Source organism: Prionailurus viverrinus, chromosome B3, assembly GCF_022837055.1.
Source record: "Prionailurus viverrinus isolate Anna chromosome B3, UM_Priviv_1.0, whole genome shotgun sequence".
NCBI lineage: Eukaryota > Metazoa > Chordata > Mammalia > Carnivora > Felidae > Prionailurus > Prionailurus viverrinus.
Window position 1 is genome coordinate 96110266 of NC_062566.1, and position 18705 is coordinate 96128970.

General features: G+C 37.2%; 1 protein-coding gene across 3 annotated transcripts; it reads right to left on the reverse strand.

Annotated features, from left to right (window-relative positions):
* Window positions 1-1497: 1497 nt before the first annotated feature.
* On the reverse strand, window positions 1498-15808 carry GNPNAT1 (glucosamine-phosphate N-acetyltransferase 1). 3 transcript variants are annotated; one of them, XM_047861132.1, is made up of 6 exons: window positions 15712-15808; window positions 10076-10243; window positions 8658-8720; window positions 5831-5958; window positions 4404-4465; window positions 1498-2722 (listed from the first exon to the last, which is right to left on the reverse strand). In XM_047861132.1, the coding sequence occupies exons 2-6, from the start codon at window positions 10227-10229 to the stop codon at window positions 2575-2577; spliced, it is 555 nt and encodes a 184-aa protein (XP_047717088.1). In that variant the 5' UTR covers window positions 10230-10243; window positions 15712-15808; the 3' UTR covers window positions 1498-2574. The 3 variants fall into 3 exon arrangements, with proteins under 3 accessions (XP_047717088.1, XP_047717086.1, XP_047717087.1); XM_047861130.1 differs by having other exon boundaries at window positions 15657-15787; XM_047861131.1 differs by lacking the exon at window positions 15712-15808 and adding an exon at window positions 15483-15704.
* Between the last annotated feature and the right edge of the window lie 2897 nt (window positions 15809-18705).

Consider the following 18705-nt stretch of genomic DNA (forward strand, 5'->3'; position numbering starts at 1 on the left):
CAAAGCAAATAATGCTTTAAAATGTGAATATATAGTTTATATATTATGAAACATTTTATGCAATTTTCTCAAATTTACTCACAATATGAGTTAGAAAATTTTAAACATACTCTGGCTAACTTTTAAAAAAAATTTTTATTTTTTTATTTTTGAGAGACCGAGTGCAAGCAGGGGAGGGGCAGAGAGAGACACACACAGATCTGAAGCAGGCTCCAGGCTCTGAGCTATCAGCACAGAGCCCAACCTGGGGCTTGAACCCATGAACCGTGAGATCATGACCTGAGCCAAAGTCATAGGCTTAACCAACTGAGCCACCGAGGCACCCCAATGGCCAGCTTTTTTATTTATTATTTATTTATGTATGTATGTATGTATGTATGTATGTATTTATTTATTTATTTTCTTCTTATATAACTTATTGTCAAATTGGTTTCCATACAACACCCAGTGCTTATCCCAACAGGTGCCCTCTTCAATGCCCATCACCCATTTTCCTTACCCCCCCCCCACCTCAGTTTGTTCTCAGTATTTAAGAGTCTCTTATGGTTTGCCTCCTTCCCTCTCTGTAACTTTCCCCCCCCTCCTATCCCCCCTGGTCTGTTAAGTTTCTCAGGATCCACATATGAGTGAAAACGTATGGTATCTGTCTTAACACTCTCCAGTTCCATCCACATTGCTACAAATTGACCAGCTTTTAAAATAAAGCTAAATACAGGGGTGCCTGGGTGGCTCAGTCAGTTGAGCATCTAACTCTTTTGGCTCAGGTCATGATCCCAAGGGTCATGGGTTTGAACCCCATGTAGGGCTCCACACTGGCTGAATGTGGAGGCTGCTTAAGATTCTCTTCCTCTGCCCCTCATCCCCTCTTGCACACTGAGGTTAAAACTTTAAGTAAAAATAAAGCTAAATACAAATCACCATTTTCATCAATGACAATTTTTATATTCTTTATAACTCTTATAGGGAGGGTTTAAAAGACCTTAAGAATACTATTTAAAGGGATTTACTGAAATACCAACCTTGTAGACAATTTTATTTCAAATTATTTACAAGAATGGTAAAGCATATAATTTTGCCTTCTTTTAGGTTTATTTTTTTTAACATGGGTTTTAAGTACCATAATGTACTTAATAAAGCTACCATCGTGCCAAGGTTGTAGGACTCCTGAAAAGGCAAAACTAGCTGAAAAGGCAAAAGCAGGGTTGTTGCTTTTACTAGAAACAGATCAATTCATAAGCATAGGTCATTAGCAGGTAAGTAGTGCACCCTCTATTGGTGAAGGGTTTCTATGGTTTTAGAAAGCCAACTTGAGCTTACTACAAGGACAGAGATCCTAAATCCAGTTGAGGTACGTGTGAGGGAGAGGGATGACAGACAAGTGGTGGGTCTTTACTTTCCCAATTAATTTTACAAAGAGTACACAAAACTGAAATCTTCTGAACCAGGACATAACCTAATAGTTCAACAAAAGATGCAAGAAAAACACAGACATTAGGATTCTAATGAAAGACTTTTCATCATATGAACAGGTTTAATGTAACATGGAATGCAAAAGATTAGAACCATTAATAAAATATCCAATTTTCCAACTTAAAAAAAATAATTAAAATAAATAAAATCAAAACAAGATAGTGACCAGAATAATAGTACCATGACAATCACAGTAAATAGAAAAGCTTCCATCAACATTTCAAGGATTTAACAAATGCAGTATGATACTTATTTAAAATATTCCACTCAATTTTGTAATCTTTCATAAAAATGTTACTTAGAAGACATCAATGAAAAGATGAGAAATCAGGTTAGAAATACACAATATGCCAAGATTTGCTCATTCACTGTTAAAAAGTACCTTGTATTTGCTCTTAGGTATTTTAAACAAATGAATAATTATATTTCACATATAAGACAGGTGGTACCTTAACTGCATAAGAATTATATAAACTTTCAGATGTACACTTAAATTGTTTTATTTTGAATCCTGTCACATTTTATAATTTTCATTTCTACTTACTGAAAAGGCTAACCAGGTTGTTTGCCAATTCAGTATTAGGACCAACAAATGTTGGTCTGCACTACATTTAGTTATCTTACCCAATTTCACGTAATAATGGAAAAATGATAACACTCCTAAGTGATTTTTGGTGTTTCTCTGATTGAAACAAAAGTATTAATTTTGTGAATGTGATATAGCCTTATTTATGGTATATATATATTTTTTTTAATGAGCGGTACAGATTGCAGACACATAACTATACTACCTATACTCTTAACTACAAAGAAATGAAGCCAAACTTTAGAAAAATACAATGCAAGAAAAGATTCAAGTTAAAAATATATTCCTTTGGTTAAAAATCATCCCCTTTATAAGACTCATTTGTAATCTAAACTCACAGCATGTCCCACAGGCCAAAGTAATCTTCTAAGTGTCATTATACTTGTTGAATTACCATGTTATTTTCAATCCAGTATTTATGGAGGTCACTGGGTTGCAGCAACAAAATATTTTAACTCTAAGAAGAGTATTGCCTTGTTGCATTAGCTCCTTTGACAAATGTCTTTCTTAAAAGATTTTTACTTCAGAAACCTCCGACACATGTAGTTTTCTTCAGATACTGTATATCCAAACTTTTTATAGAAACCAACATTTTGTGGTAGACATTCAAGGGTAATCTTATAACAGTTCAGTTTCTTGCTTAGCAAAGTAAGGGTTGATAACAACCTGCAATTCAAAAAGCAGGGGGAAAGCATAGAGCATTTGTTAATGAAAATGCATTTGAGTAACTTAATATAAATGAATAAATATTATATAAATAAAATTTCAAATTTATATTAGAAATGGGTTTAGGTCATGACCTTTCTCACTATATTCATTTAAATATTCAAATTGTAACTGGACAAGCTTTAAATCACCCAAAGCATTTGACTGTTTCAAATATAACTTATCTAAGTTGTCTCTAGCACATTAATAGAACAATACTAAATTCAACCTAAAATTAATGTTAACACTGGGGCACCTGGGTGGCTCAGTCAGTTAGGCCTCCAACTTCAGCTCAGGTCATGATCTCGTGGCTCGTGAGTTCAAGACCAGCATTGGGCTCTGTGCTGACAGCTCTTGCACCTGGAACCTGCTTCGGATTCTGTGTGTCTCTCTCTCTTTTTCTGCCCCTCCCCTGCTTGCTCTCTCTCTCAAAAATAAACAAACATTAAAATTAAAAAAAGGATTCATGTTAACACTAAACACTGTCAACTTTTTTTTAAAAATATGGCCAAAATTTTGAATCTTTTTCCTAAATCTATTCAAACTACTTAGGAACAGACAACATTTCCACATAAAATGAGTAAAAGCTTTGTTCTGTATCATTTTTAAAGCTAATATTTGTGAAAGTATATATCAGATTACTTCTGGATTGCTCTAAATAATATGAAATAGAAACAAAACAAAAAAAGTATACATTTTTCAAATCCTTAAAGAATCCAAACCCCAGTATAAGAATGTGATTCTAATGGCCTTAGGGAAAAAAAACTACATCTACAAAAATTTACCCAAAGGGTTTTCTCATGTTCGCACAGACTGAAAAGTTGTATCATTTTGAAGACAGAACATCTTGACTGAAGTTAGGAAACTATAAAAGGTATGACATTTAAGTGGACTAGAATATTAGAAATTGGTCTGTTTTGTTCACTGATGTATCCCAAATATCTCAAATAATATCTGGCACATAGCAGGTCCTAACTTATTGAGCAACTTCCTTAAAATTCAGAAGAGATGGTATTAAGCAAGTTAAAAGATTTAGATAGGGACGCCTGGGTGGCTCTCAGTCAGTTAAGTGCCTGACTCTTGATTTCAGCTCAGATCATGATCTCACTCTGAGTTCAAGCCCCACATCAGGCTCTGCGCTGAAGGGTGGAGCCTGCTTGGGATTCTCTCTTCTCTGCCCCTCCCCCCCACTCACGCTGTCTCTTGTCTCTCTAAATAAACAAACAAAAGATTTAGATAAATGCATAGAGAATTATACAGGAAAGGCTATTTTAGTATATGTTTCTAAAACTTAAGAGGCTTAGGACATTTCCTTTGTTTTTAAATAAGACTGGGAAATAGGTGAATCACTTGACTTGGCCAAAAGTTTGTTTCCTATTAATATGAAAATATTAAAAGTCAATAAAAATGTTAGTCTATAAGACAGTACACTCCCAATTTCCTAACTTCATGATAAAACATAAAAATACTTTGTTTCTTCCATTAAATTTAATTTAAACTACAGGGTGAGCTTAATTAAGGACACCTAAAAAGAACTTCAAACAGGAAAACATTTTTTAACAAATATCTGGGTAAGATACTATTAACTAAAACAGAAAAAGTATCTAATTTAATGAGGGTTACCTTGTTTCTGCCTACTTACAGTTTGCCAAGCTGCTTTCCTCGGCATTCATCACTAACAACAACATCTTCTACTCTTCCTCTCTGAAAATATTTACAGCGTTTAAGGGACTAAGCATGTAGTTTTGTTTTTAGCTACATCAACAAGTGACAGAATTCAATGATAACAATATTTTGTAAACTTGGAAGTTCACAGAAACCAAAATGCAACCCTTTTTTTAATTATAGAGGAAATAATATAATGAACCAATTTGTAGCCTAATCTTGTTTTGTCTATATCCAAAATCTTACCACTCCATTGTTTTAAAGCAGATTTCAGAATCCACAGAACCAAAATGTAATCTTATCATGTTCCATCATCTTACTCCTTGCTTAAGAGCAATTTCTTTCAAACATCCAAATATAATTTACTAATTTCTAGTAAAGAAAGCCCACCAAAATTTGTACCTCAGAATACATTTGAAGTGTTTCTAATTTTCACTGGATTAGCTAGGTTCTCATGAGTCATGAGGAGTGATCAGGAATTAGAAATGTCACAGAGCAGAATACAGTTGAACAATATGGTTTGTTTGAACTGTACAGGTGCACTTATGCAGATTTTTTCTAATAAATGCAATACTGTAAATGTACTGTCATGATTTAATAACATTTTCTTTTCTCTGGGGTGCCTGGGTGGCTCAGTCAGTTAATCATCAGACTCAATCTCAGCTCAGGTCATAATCAAGCTCTGTGTCAGACTCTGGGCTCACAGTGAGGAGCCTGCTTGGGATTTTCTCCCTCCCTCTCTCTCTGCCCCTCCTCTGCTCACGTTCGTTCTCTCTCGCTTTCAAATAAACTTAAAAAAAAAATAGTAACATGTTTTTCTCTAGCTTGCTTTATAAATAAAAATACGATATATAATATACATAACATAATCAACTGCTTATGTTGTAGGGTAACCAGTCAACATTAGTTTTGGGAGTCAAAAGTTACACGCAGATTTTTGACTGCAGAGTGTCAGCATCCCTAACTCCAATCTTGTTCAAGGGTCAGCTATATAATATTCTGAATCTTTTAGTGCTTGGAAATGGATGTGGGAATTTGTGTTACTGTATATACAAAGTATTTTGTTGTTGTTTTTTTTAAATAGCATTAGGGATTCTAAACATCACTGCCAAATTTCATGATGCTGGCTTGGTTTCCCTATGACTATACCAAATCTGACACCTTACAAAACAATGTTTAGCAAACAATTCAGATAGTTAATACATCTTCTTCCTAACTCTGAGAACACAAGACGAAAATGTTACTAAGTGATGTCTAAGAAGCAAAACTTTTTCCAGGGCAATACAGCTCTCATTTTACATTGAAAAGCAGTCAGAAAATAGATTTGTCTAATGGAAACTCAAAGTTGATTTTGCTAGAAAACATTTGTTCATTTTATTCATAAGCATTAATATGAACACATACCTTAGCACAGGAATGGATGAATTTATGTTCTATTATCAGAGTTGCTGTAGCCACAATTTGTCCTAAAGTCACATCTTCCACAACTGTAACATAATAGTCCCCAGATTTCTTCATGTGCTCAAAAGATTCTGTGGAAATCGGACAAGTGTTATGTGGCAGACTTTAAACTTTATTAGGTGCCATAAAAATATTAGGATTAGCTGACTCATTATTGAATATTTAAAGTGATTTCACCATGGCAATTTACTTTGTTTTCTAAAGAAAAAATTAATTATTATGGGGTGCCTGGGTGGCTCAGTCAGTTAAGCATCTGACTTGATTTCGGCTCAGGTCATGATCTCAGGGTTCGTGCCCTGCGCTGGGCTCTGTGCTGGCAGTGCAGAGCCTGCTTGGGATTGTCTCTCTCCCTCTCTCTGATCCTCCCATGCTTGCTCTCTCTCTCTCTCTCTCTTAAAATAAATAAACTTTAAAAAAAGTTTTCAAAGAAAATATTAAAAATGACCAAGAGGTTGAAACATCAGCAATTACTATCAATTAGAATACAGTCCATACATTAAAAAAAAAATCTGCTAGCAAAGTACAACTATTAACAGCTATTTTAGGTGAATAACACAATGCAAGTAAATTACAGATGCTTCCACTTTTGTGACTAATGAATGAAAACTCTAATATCTTTATTACTTTAAATGTTTCTTTAACCTTTACACTCAATATTAAAAAGAAAACAAAACTGCAAATCTCTTATTTGTTTTTAAAATTTTTTAACGTTTTATTTATTTTTGAGAGAGCATGAGCAGAGGAGGTACAGAGAGGAAGACAGGGAATCCCAAAGCCCAACATGGGGTTTGAACCCTAAACTGTGATATCATGACCTGAGCCAAAGCCGGACACTCCACCAACTGAGCCACACAGGTGCTCAATTTACATGAGCAAATTTTAATTAAAATGTTTACATGGCTCCATTCTGTAATTTTTAGTCTTCTGGCTTCAAAATATTTTGACAGTGATCTGGTGTTTCAGGACTCTGACTTGCTTTTTTAGAAACAGAATCTGGTGCACCTGGGTGGCTCAGTTGGTTAAGCATACAACTCTTGGTTTTGGCTCAGGTCCTATCTCCTGGTTTCTCAAGTTCGAATCCCACATCCGTCTCCATGCTTATAGTGTGGAGCCTGCCTGACATTCTCTCTCTCTCTCTCTCTCTCTGCCCATTCCCCACTCACTCTGTGTGTGTGTATGTGTGTGTGTGTGTGTCTCAAAAATAAGTAAATATTTAAAAAATTAAAAAAAAAAACGAATCATTGTTTTTGTTTGCTTTGAAAGCACCTTGTGAAGTAGCTAAAAAATGTTTCCATATCTAATCATCCCAAAGTCACATGGCAAATAGGAGCAAAGATGGAATACTTTTCTCTCAAATTGATTTTTAGTACTTATCTTGGGTTTCTCATCTAATCAGACATACAGGCAAAGAGGAATTCAGAAATAAAAACTGAGCCTAATATTCTCACATACTGTTTATTTCTAGTCTTGTTCTAGATAGGGTTCTGGAGTGGGAAGAAGAAATAAATTCAAGGAAAACAGTGAGAATCAGAAAAGAGTGATCTTCATCTTGGGAGGATCAGCTACAGTACAAAACAAAATTACCTGGTGACAGAAATGAAGAAATTGTAGAAAACAGGAAACAACAGTGTTAGAGCACTGGATGGGATCAGGAAGGTTCTAATCCTTTCTTTATCAGTAACTATCTGTGATCTTATGTCATTTGACCTCTCTGGATTTCCATTCTCTCATGTGCATTATAAATTTTTTTTTAATCTGTATTTATTTTAAGAGAGAGATAGGCTGTGAGCAGGGGAGGGGCAAAGAGAGAGGGAGACACAGAATCCGAAGCAGGCTCCAGGCTCTGAGCCATCAGCACAGAGCCCGACGCAGGGCTAGAATGAGATCATGACCTGAGCAGAAGTCAGACGCTCAACTGACTGAGTCACCCAGGCACCCCCATCTCTCATATGTATTATAAATGCTTATGACACTGGTTGACCTTAAAATTCAATATAAACAAACTAAATAAATTGAGAACATAATGTCTCAATCACTCTTTTTTATTTGGTGATGAGATTTCCATGAATAACCTAACCACATGAAAAATACTATAAGGGGCGCCTGGGTGGCTCAGTCAGTTAGGAAGCCAACTTTGGTTCAGGTCATGATCTTGTGGTCTGTTGAGTTTGGGCTCCATGTCACATTCTGTGCTGACAGCTCAGAGCCTAAAGCCTGCTTAGGATTCTATGTCTCCCTCTTTCTCTGCCTCTCCCCTGCTCATGCTTGGCCTCTCTCTCAAAAATACACATTAAAAAAAAAAAAAAATAACAATATAAAACAATCTCTAAAGATGTCACCTAGATTTAATGCTACGATAATTGTCTAAAAGTCAGGTATTTTGTAAAACACGAGAATTGCTACATTTGGATTCTAGAACAGGTAACCACATTAAACATTTAAATAAGAAAATGGGCATGTGGCTCAGTTGGTTAAGCATCTGACTCTTGATTTCGGCTCAGGTCATGACCTCATGGTACATGAGTTCAAGCCCCAGGTGATAGCATGATAGCACACAGCCTGCTTGGGATTCTCTCTTTGTCCCCTCCCCCCGCCTCTCTCTCTCTCTCTCAAAATAAATAAACTTTAAAAAATAAGAAAATAGCTAATTATCCTATGAATAATTTCCAGCTATTTGAACACAAACACAAGTAGACACTGAACATAGCTCTAAATGAAAAATCTTGTTTCCCTTTATTTTCATTCAGGAAAAAGATGCTGTAGTACTTACTCATAAATTGTTCAGGGTTGACAACTCCAGTTTCAGTCAGCTGACCTAGTACTTTAAAAAAACCTAGTTTTGAAAAACAGATTTCAAGTCATGAGAAGACCAAATGAAAGATCAAAAGCAATGTGTGAAGGTGGTGGGATTATGGGCACTTGTGTTTTCAGAACTTTCTGTAATCATTTTGAAATTAATCATTTTATTATTTAAAAATATTAAACTGAAACCCATTACTCTTTCTATAATCACTACATGAAACAAAGAATAATAGGTTTTACCAAGGATTTTGCCTGGAAAAGGATTTTTTAAGATTTTGGAGTCATGCAGACCTTAATAATTCAATATTTATAAAACAAGCAGGTATATTTTTCGATGTAATTTGCATTAAATTTGCTGCAAGGAATGCCAAATTTTCCCAAATACATGCTTTGGCTTTATTTACTTAAACGTGCAAGATCGTCATGGTCAAATAGGATATTATTTTTGAATTAAAATATAAATATTGTTGAGACTAAGTTTTAAGGAATACTAATTAATTTCATTAATGTTAAATTAATGTGAACATTTGAGAACTTTGAGAATCTTAACTTCTACATACTCAATAATTAGTCTGACCAAAATTAGTTTCTTCAGATTTCCTACTAAAAAGAAAACTAAAAAGTTTATTTCTTATTACCAAAATTTAAGGAACTCATTTTGGAGAATTTATATTAAAAAAAAAAGAAATATATGTAAACAAAACCTCTGCAACCTTTCCAAGTAAATTATCTCCACCCTCATTTCCCATCCAGCTTCTTAGAGAAGACTCTTCCTTATTGTCATTATAGATGATAATTTTACCTTTATGAAAAGTCTTTTTAAAGGATTAATTAGGGAGGAGTAGTGTTGTACTTAAGACATTTGAAGTATTTCACAGTGATACCTGGTCTTAGCCATTATATATACATATTGGAATTGAGTGTCTCAGTCACTTTAGAAATTAAGTACAAAAAAAAATCCAAAAATCAAATATTATTTTTTAATATTCTCAGCATCATCATATTTTGTGGAGAAAACAGAATGCTAATTACAGTTGACTCTTGAACAACACAGGTTTGAACTGTGCAGGTCCACTTGTACATAGATTTTTTTCAATAAGTACATTACAGTACCATAAATACATTTTTCTTAATAACATTTTTCTCTATCTTACTTTATTGTGAGAATATAGTATGTAACACATAACATAAAATATGTATTAATCAACTATTTCTGTTATTGGCAAGGCTTCTGGTCAACAGTAGGCTACTAGTAAGTTAAACGTTTGGTGAACCAAAATTTAGACACAGATTTTCAAATGCACAGGGGTCAGTGCCTCTAACCCCCCATGTTGTTCAGGGGCCAACTGTATAATTCTAACCAAGATTTGTAAACCAAGTCCCTACCTCTATTTAAGTCAGCAGTACAAAGGGGCCTCAAAACCAAACCTTCTCCAGGATGTGTTGGGGAAATGGCTGGAGAAAATGTTGCTGTATTCTGGCTCCAGTCCACTTCTTTGAGTAGACTTGGGTCAAACATAGGAGTTTCATCAGGTTTCATCTTTGTAGTAAGGTCTAAAATAAAATTTTAAATGGTAAGGCATTTATTTAATAGGGAATTATGGCTGGTAAGAAAGTCTATTTCTTAATAAAAGTTAATGCAATTAGAAAATTCTTTTAACATATATGCAATATATGTTCTATCCCGAATCTAGCATAAATGCCACCATCACAGATGAACAGAAGACTTATGGTTAACATCAGATAGTAAACAAATGACTAAATTTGTTAAGTTTTAAACTTTAAAACCATGTTTTCTAGCAACTCTTCTAAAATATTTTTCCTATCGGCTGGTGCTAGCATAGCACTGTGATTAGCTGACTTTTCATGGGCTTTACTTTTTTTTATTATTGGGCTAAGAGATTGTTGGTCTTACCACTAAGAAAGACTTATTGGCCCTACTACTTGGTTTTTATATGAATCATAAACAGAAGATAATTGATAAACTGGCTTATTTACTCCACATTCACTGTAGTATTTGGTCTCAGCTAGTAAAGATTCATATTAAGGGTATCTGTTGGATTTTGTTTTCAGACCAGATTTTCTAAGAACCTATAATGTAATTTTCTCAGCTGCAATTAGGAAGCATGAGAAGAGCCAGTGTTTTTCATACTATTAAAAAATAATCAGTTATAGTATTATCCTCTTTTTTGAACATTCAGAAACTGGTAGATTCTTACTAGGTGTGGTCTAATAAAACAGCCTAAACAACAGATACAAGGACGGAATGAAAAAATTATATAAAACATAAAAATGGGGGCAGTGGCATGTCTGTGGAACCCAGAGTTGCAAGAACAGAATCTTCATTAACAATTATTAGGAGACTGTAAAGCAACCCCTAACTTTCATTTCTATTCCTTTACCCAGTTAAAAAAACTATTCTATTTGATACTTGCTTCTAGCTTTCCTTTGAAACAAAGATTTTAAAGATATATATCCATAATATTAACATAACAAAAGGAAACAAACAGGAAAAATTAAAGTCTATTTGATGACAATTTTCCCAATAACCTCACTCCAATTATGTTCCCTATTTCCTAAGTCATGATATGCTTAAGGGAAATTAGTCTGAACTTTTCCTTAAAGGTGGATTAAACCTCTGCATGTGTAACTGACAACCATACAGGTAATGCTGCACTTACAGTAGAGGCTTTGGGAGGGTAGTGTGGTATAATAACAGCAGTTAACATTTGTTCAGCATTTACAATAGGTCAGACATTATTCAAAGAACCTCACACATTACTAATTCATTTACTTCAACAATCCTACAGGATAGGGATGATTATTATCTCCATTTAAACAGACTAGGAAACGAAGTAACCTGCCCAAGATCACAAAGTTAGTGGAGTCAGGATTTAAACTTAAGATGGAAAAGAGCATGAGCTTTGGAGTCAAGCTGGTGTCCAAATGTCAAATGTGATTATAGCTAATGTATTCAACTCTAACAATCTGTTTACTCATTTGTAAAATGGAGATGAAATTATTAGAAGGACATGAATTACTATATACAGCACTTAACAGTGCCTGGCATACTGTAAGTGCTCAACAAGATATACTTCAGTTAGCAGCTAATTAAAATTCATGTTTATAAATCTTTGTTACTTTTTTCATCTTTAAATTAATTCATGAGTCAGGCACTGTGCTGGGTACAGACAGGGGCTACAAAAAAGATGACAGGTTATATGTTTATATTAAACTGAAACATTCTTGGATAGAAAAAAAAATCATAGTTTATTATGTAGAACACCAAGGGGTTTTTTCCCCCCTCAAAAAGGACTTAAATATGTTAAGCTGTAAAAAAACAAAACAACTACATCTGGTTCTAAGACTAGTAAGGAAAGGAAATAAATTGTGATGATTAAAATATTAAAACAGTCATTCATATTGGGGCACCTGGGTGGCTCAGTTAAGTGTCTGACTCTTGACCTCAGCTCAGGCCATGATCTCATAGTTTGTGGGATAAGCCCCACATCAGGCTCTGTGCTATCAGCACAGAGGGATTCTCTCCCCCTCCTCTCTCTCTCTGCTCTTCCCCCACATGTTCTCTCTCTCTCAAAATAATAAACATTAAACACACACACACGCACACACAATCTGGGGCGCCTGGAGCGTCAGACTTCAGCTCAAGTAATGATCTCATGGTTGTGGGTTCAAGCCCCACGTGGGGCTCTGTGCTGACAGCTCAGATTCAGAGCCTGGAGCCTGCTTCAGATTCTGAGCCAGTCTCCCTCCCTCCCTATCTCTCTCCCTCTCTCTCTCTCTGCCCCTCCTCCACTCATGCTCTGTCTCTCTCAGAAATAAACAAACGTTTTAAAAAACCACACATTCATATCAAATTTAACAAGCTTACAGTCCACTTGAAACAGATTTTGTATCGGTTAACTTTAATGCATGCATTTTAGTGTTTGTCCCTGGGAATTGGATCCCTGAGGCTTTTGGGTATTCTCTCATCGCAAACATGGGTAACAACATTTTTTCAGGTAGGCAGATAAACAGGCTAAGTATTTATCAATAGAGTAAAATGTATACGTTAAATACAGAAGCCCGAAAGTGTTAAAAATTTAGTTCCTCAGGGCAAGACACTATTTAAACAGTTTGATGTTCATTTTATTTAACATACAGTTGTAATCATGAACTTTAAAGAAAGCTCAAAAGGGAATTTCGATGAACATTAGAACAATTTAAAGTAAGTAGATTACTTTTTCCTATGAAGTTGCCTGAGTTTACAATAAAATGTAGTCTAGAAAACACACAAAATACAGTTAATAATTTCCAAGAGAGAAGGGGGAGAGGAGGTACACAGGAGAATTAGGATTACAAAGCCTTTAACTAATGAATTTTAAACAGTAAATACTAATATTTTCCTGTGTTTTTATTTAACCAGATGGTCCTATTCCCTGAATGATCATAAAAAAATAGTATTGGCTAAAATTTATGAAGTGCTTTGTACCTGTTAACTCATAAAAATACAATGAGAGATCTTGCATTATTATCCCCATTTTACAGACCAAGAAATAGGCACAGTAACTTGCTCAAGATAACAGGGCCAGTAAGGAACAGAGTAAGAATTCAAAACCAGGCAACAGAGCCGGCTTCATAGGCACTGGGCCCCATTGCAGTTGCCCTGGGCCTCACACTTGGTTCTACTCTCTGCCGCCACAGAATTGAAACTCTTAACAATTTTTAAACAAAGAACCCTCTATTTGCATTTTGCACAGGTTACCACAGACTATGCAGCCATTCCTGCATGACTCCAGATTCTGTACCCTTAGTAATGAAGATGCACTAGTGAAGATGAATTCCCTACTTCATTGTACAAGTTAAAAATTTAGTCAAAAGCAACACCTGTAAACTGTATTTGGAAAATAAGAGTATTCGACATGTCAACAAAATACACTGAACAAAGCATTCTGGATAGAAATAAGAATCCATTAACTGGGCAATCAGAAATTAACATCAAAATGTCCTGATGAGTTATTTTACAAAATAAAGCCATACTTAAAGTTACTTTCCTTTATCTCACTCCATCCCCATTTAGTAAAATTCTGCTGGTGCCCAATTAATATGCTGGGAAAGTTAAAATAGTATGTGATTTGATTATCAAATTTCAAAAGATTTTTAGAAAGGAATGAAATAGATTTGGTTTACAAAAAATTATTTTAGGATCTTAAGGTGCGCTGAAGTATTGCAAAACTAGGAAATTTCAGTAAATAGAATTGCAGATGTCTGAAGCTGAATCTCATCATCAACACTAGGGTGACTGATTTTAAAAACTAAACCTTAACCCTCCCTAAATATTTCTCCAGAACCTTTCCAATTTAACTGTGAAGTTAGCATGCATTTACAAGGCCCATATAAGCCTAACAGCCCAATAAATGCCTAGTGAATGAATAACAAATGGTATAAGACTTACTCGGTCACAACTCAGAAAATCCAAAAGAAGAAAGTTTCCCAAATTGCCACAAATGATATCACAAAAACGATACACCAAATTCGTTTTTACTAGGATCATCAAGTTCTCGTTCAATTGACTATTCTTTGGGCAATTTCAACAATTTAGTTTCCCAACTTGTACAGCAGACTAAAATACAAACAGGGAGGAGATGCTGCTAGAAGCAAGCAATTGAGAGCAACAAGTAGTAGACACTGGAAATGAAGATTTTTAAAGTTGATACAAAAATTTAAAAAGCATAATCCAAGGCTAAACCTAAACTGCTTCACATATCTCAAGAGTTCCTGGGTCATCGCTACATTACTTCATGACATGGTGAATGGGGGAAGGGGTAAGTTTTGCTCTTTGAGACTTTAGGGTTTGTCTACATGCACTTCGTAACAATTTCGATACGAATTTGACTAATTTTTTAATCTAAAGAACACTTTATTCGCTGATGATTTTTAACAGACCTTGCCGTATTTATTAAGCTATGAAATTATACTTCAGCAGAGAATTTTAAAAAGTATTTTCTGATCGTTTATTTGATCCCTATAATCTGGTACTATTCCCAGGCTACCGATTAGGAAACTGGAGCATGTGGAGCCTCAAGGTAACACTGCAAATGTGTGAACTGGGATTTGGAATCCTATCCTGTTTTCCCATCTTGAGCTCTAAAACACCATATTCCATAGACTTCAATCTTCACATCATCGTACCAGACAGGTAGCTTTAATTCTAAAAAATATCAGCGAATTCTACCTGAAAGGCTGATTTAATGATTTCTTGAGACCCATTCTAAGATTTATTCATGAGTGCATAACCTAACAAAACTAATTCCATAATCTCCCGTTTCAATTTTGCCCGAAATTTTAAGAGTTCGGTTTACATAAACATCAGTTCCTCCTATAAGGAAAATCATAGTGCTCAGTGTGTCTAGGGGTATAAGCCCCGGGAAAAGACACAAAGGATGTCCTTCCCTTCCGCAGCTGAAGCCCTAGTTTAGTCAGTGCAGGAGGTGATCTTCCGGGCAGAATCAGGTCCTCAAGTGGCTCCCGACCGCCGCGGGTGCACCTCGGAAAGGAACAGGGAAAAGGGGGGGTCGGGGCATTCGTGCCCCTTCAAAATTGATGGCAGCAAGGGCTGTGAGCAGCTGTCTCGATCCCCCACGTTAAAATCTGGTGAGTGAAGAGTTAGTTTCGACCCCAGACCCTGTGCCCACCACTGTATGGCTGGACCGCTAGCCCTCATCCCTAACCTCTCTCTGACCCAGGCGCGCTCAACTTGCGCCGAACCGCACTCCACCACCACATGTGCACCCACCTGGCGAGGCTAAATGCGCGGCTCCCGGAACAAACACCTCCCACCCGGGCCTAGCTCTCCTTGCCCGGGGACAGCGGTCACACCTGTTTGATAAATGTGAAGGCAGGCCCACGACGGCCCCCTGGACACCAGGCGCGGCCCGGCTCTCGCTCCCCGGCCCCCAGCCTCCCTCACCCGTGGAGGCCTCGCGGTCGGCGCTCCTCTCCAGGCCCGCTGGACTCTCACCCACCCGGGCACACAGCACCGGATCCGGATCCGGCTTCAGCGCCAGCCCCACCTCCTCCTCCACCTCCCGCGCCACGGTTGCCGTCGCGGCCGCCCCTGCGCGAGCCGCCACCGGGACGTGGCAACGCCGCCAACGCCTCCGCCCCACCCCGGGCCGCTTACGCAGGGAGGGCCTCGCGCAGGCGGGCGGAGGTGCTCCGAGGGCGAGGGGCGGGCCGGGGCGGGGCGTGCGGCGGGCTTTCGCACGTGGGGCGCGGCGAGGACCGCCCCCGCGGGGACTCCGCCTCCCGGCGGCGCGGGGGCCCCACCCGGGCTCGCTCCCTGCGGTCATGCCCGCGGCCTCCAGCTCTCGGCTTCTCGGGAAATAACTCTGCTTAGGAGTCAGCGAAGCACCGTAAGTGGTGATAGTGTGGGCCTTTTGCATTCTCGGAACCCGGAGGCTCGGCCTCTTGCCCTCTGCCGTTGCCCCTTGTTGCCCCGTCTCTTAATAGTGTATTTAATTAGGACTTGGGCGACTGGCTGGCAGCTGGAAGCTCCTCATCCCGTTTTCTGAGTCACCTCCGTGAAGTGGGGCCACTGCAGTCCTTTCAGATCCTTTTTGGATGAACCACAGGGTTAAGACACCGGTTCTCAGCTGTGGCGGTTTCGCCTGCCAGGAGACAGTTGGCGATGTCTGGAGTTTTTCAGCCTGTCTGTGGGAGAGATGTCACTGTTATCTGCCAGAGGGTAGAGACCACCTAGGCTGTTAAACGTAAAATACACAGCAGGGACCCACGACAACATTGGAGAGTTAGTGGAGATGCTGAGGTGGAGAAACCCTGGATTAGAAAAGAAAAAAATGACTTTTGAGTTCCCATTTCCAAAACAGATGTCCTCATTTTTACGGGTTAGGGAACTGAGGTTCAGAGAAGTAATTTACCAAAGTCATGTAGCTACTTGCACCCCTTCCTTGCCTTATACCATAAATTTCAACTTACTGGAATTGCAAAGTATTTTATTCTTAATACTGTTTGAAGAACACTGTATAGAGTCTGCTAGAAATGATATTTTCTGCTTATTTGTGAGATTTAAGTTTCAGTTAACACTTTTACTGATTCATGTATTCTCACACCTTCAAACGTCTGTGTGGCTGATGGCATGCACATTTCTGTATCCATCCTTCTTTTTACCGTTTTGCATAGGAAAAATGTATAAGACGTAAAAAGAAACACCACAAATCTTAAACATAGATCCTTGTTTCCTTATCACACTTCTGGCCCTATGTTTTCGATGAATTTCTTCTGAGCAACAAAATACTGTAAATTTTACAGTTTAGCAAAAAGTATAGCAGTTACACAATTTATCACAGAACACAGTTCTGAGAGGTACCCCAAAAGATCTCCCGCATTTCACAAGTATTCCTCCTTATCCCTTTTGTGCCACAGGAATACGATTTCTCCTTAATAGTCACTCTAGCCAGTACACTCTAGCCTCCTCCTTTGCCTGTTGGTTTACTTGCAATGAGGTAGCCAGGTGACAATCTCAACTTCTAGTTTAATGGAATCATTGGTGTGTTCTCTAGTGATTTTTATTTATTTTTTATTTTTAAATTGTATTTGAGAGAGAGCGAATGAGCAAGCAAGCGAGGGACAGGGGCAGCGGAGAGAGAGAGAGAGAGAGAGAGAGAGAGAGAGAGAGAGGGAGAGAGAGAGAGAGAGAGAGAGAGTCTCAAGCAGGTTTCTTGCTCCGCATGGAGCAAGGAGCCCCTTGCTCCAACGCGGGGCTTGGTCCCAGGATCCTGGGATCATGACCTGAACAAAAATCAAGAATTGGACGCTCAACTGACTAAGCCACACAGGTGCCCCTATTTTGTTTTTTCAATTGAGATATAACTCATGTATAACATAACAATGATTTTATATATGTATGTATTGCAAAATGATTACTTCAGTAAGTTCAATTAACATTCCTCACCATACATAGTTACAAATTTGGGTTTGTTTTTTTGTGTGTGATGAGAACTTTTAACATTTACCCTCTTAGCGACTTTCAAATATACAATATTGTTAGCTATAGTCATCATGCCTACGTTGTATCCCCAGGAGTAATTTAACTTATAACTGGAAGTTTGTGCCTTTTGACCCTTTCAGTCATTTTGCTCTGACAACTACTAATTTTTTCTCTATATCCATGAAATTATTTGTTCGTTTTGTTAGATAGAACATATAAGTAAGATCATAGAGTATTTGTCTTTCTCTTTCTGACTTGTTTCACTTACCGTAATGTATTAAAGCTCCATCTGAGTTGTTGTAAATGACAGGATTCCCTTTTTTATTGTGGAATAATATTCCACTATTTGTATTTGTATTTATATATATGTATATATAAATAAACTTCTTTATACATTCATCTAACAATGGACACTTAAATTGTTCCCATGTCTTGGCTATTGTTAGTAATGCTGCTATGAACATGTGGGTGTATATATCTTTTCTAGCTGGTTGTTTAATTTTCTTTGGATAAATATCCAGAAGTGAAATTGCTGGGCCATATGGTAATTTCTATTTAAACATTTTTGAGGAACATGTTTTTGTTTTTGTTTTGTGTTGTTTAGAACCTTTTTTTTTAAGTTTTTATTTTCATTCTAGTTAACATACATTGTTATATTGGTTTCAGGTGTACAATATAGTGATTCCACAATTCCATTCACCACCTGGTCCTCATCACAGCAAGTGGGATCCTTAATCCCCATAATCTGTTTAACCAATGGTGGTTACATAGTTGCAGTGGAACTGATAACCATCAGTGCTTTATAGTTAAGAGTCTGTTTCTTGGTTTGTTTCTTTCTCTCTCTTCCTCCACCCCCATGCTCCTTTGTTTTGTTTCTTAAATTCCACACATGAGGGAAATCAAATGGTATTTCTTTCTTTGACTGACTTATTTTGCTAAACGTTATACTCTCTAGCTCCATCCATATTGTTGTAAATGGCAAAATTTCATTCTTTTTATGGCTGAATAA

Coding starts and splice junctions, on each gene's coding strand:
- GNPNAT1 (XM_047861132.1), bottom strand. CDS start 10,229: ATGAAACCTGATGAAACTCCTATGTTTGACCCAAGTCTACTCAAAGAA. Junction 5,959..8,657: donor CAACCCTGAACAATTTATGA/GTAAGTACTACA, acceptor CGATTTCCACAG/AATCTTTTGAGCACATGAAG. Junction 4,466..5,830: donor TCATCCATTCCTGTGCTAAG/GTATGTGTTCAT, acceptor AAATATTTTCAG/AGAGGAAGAGTAGAAGATGT.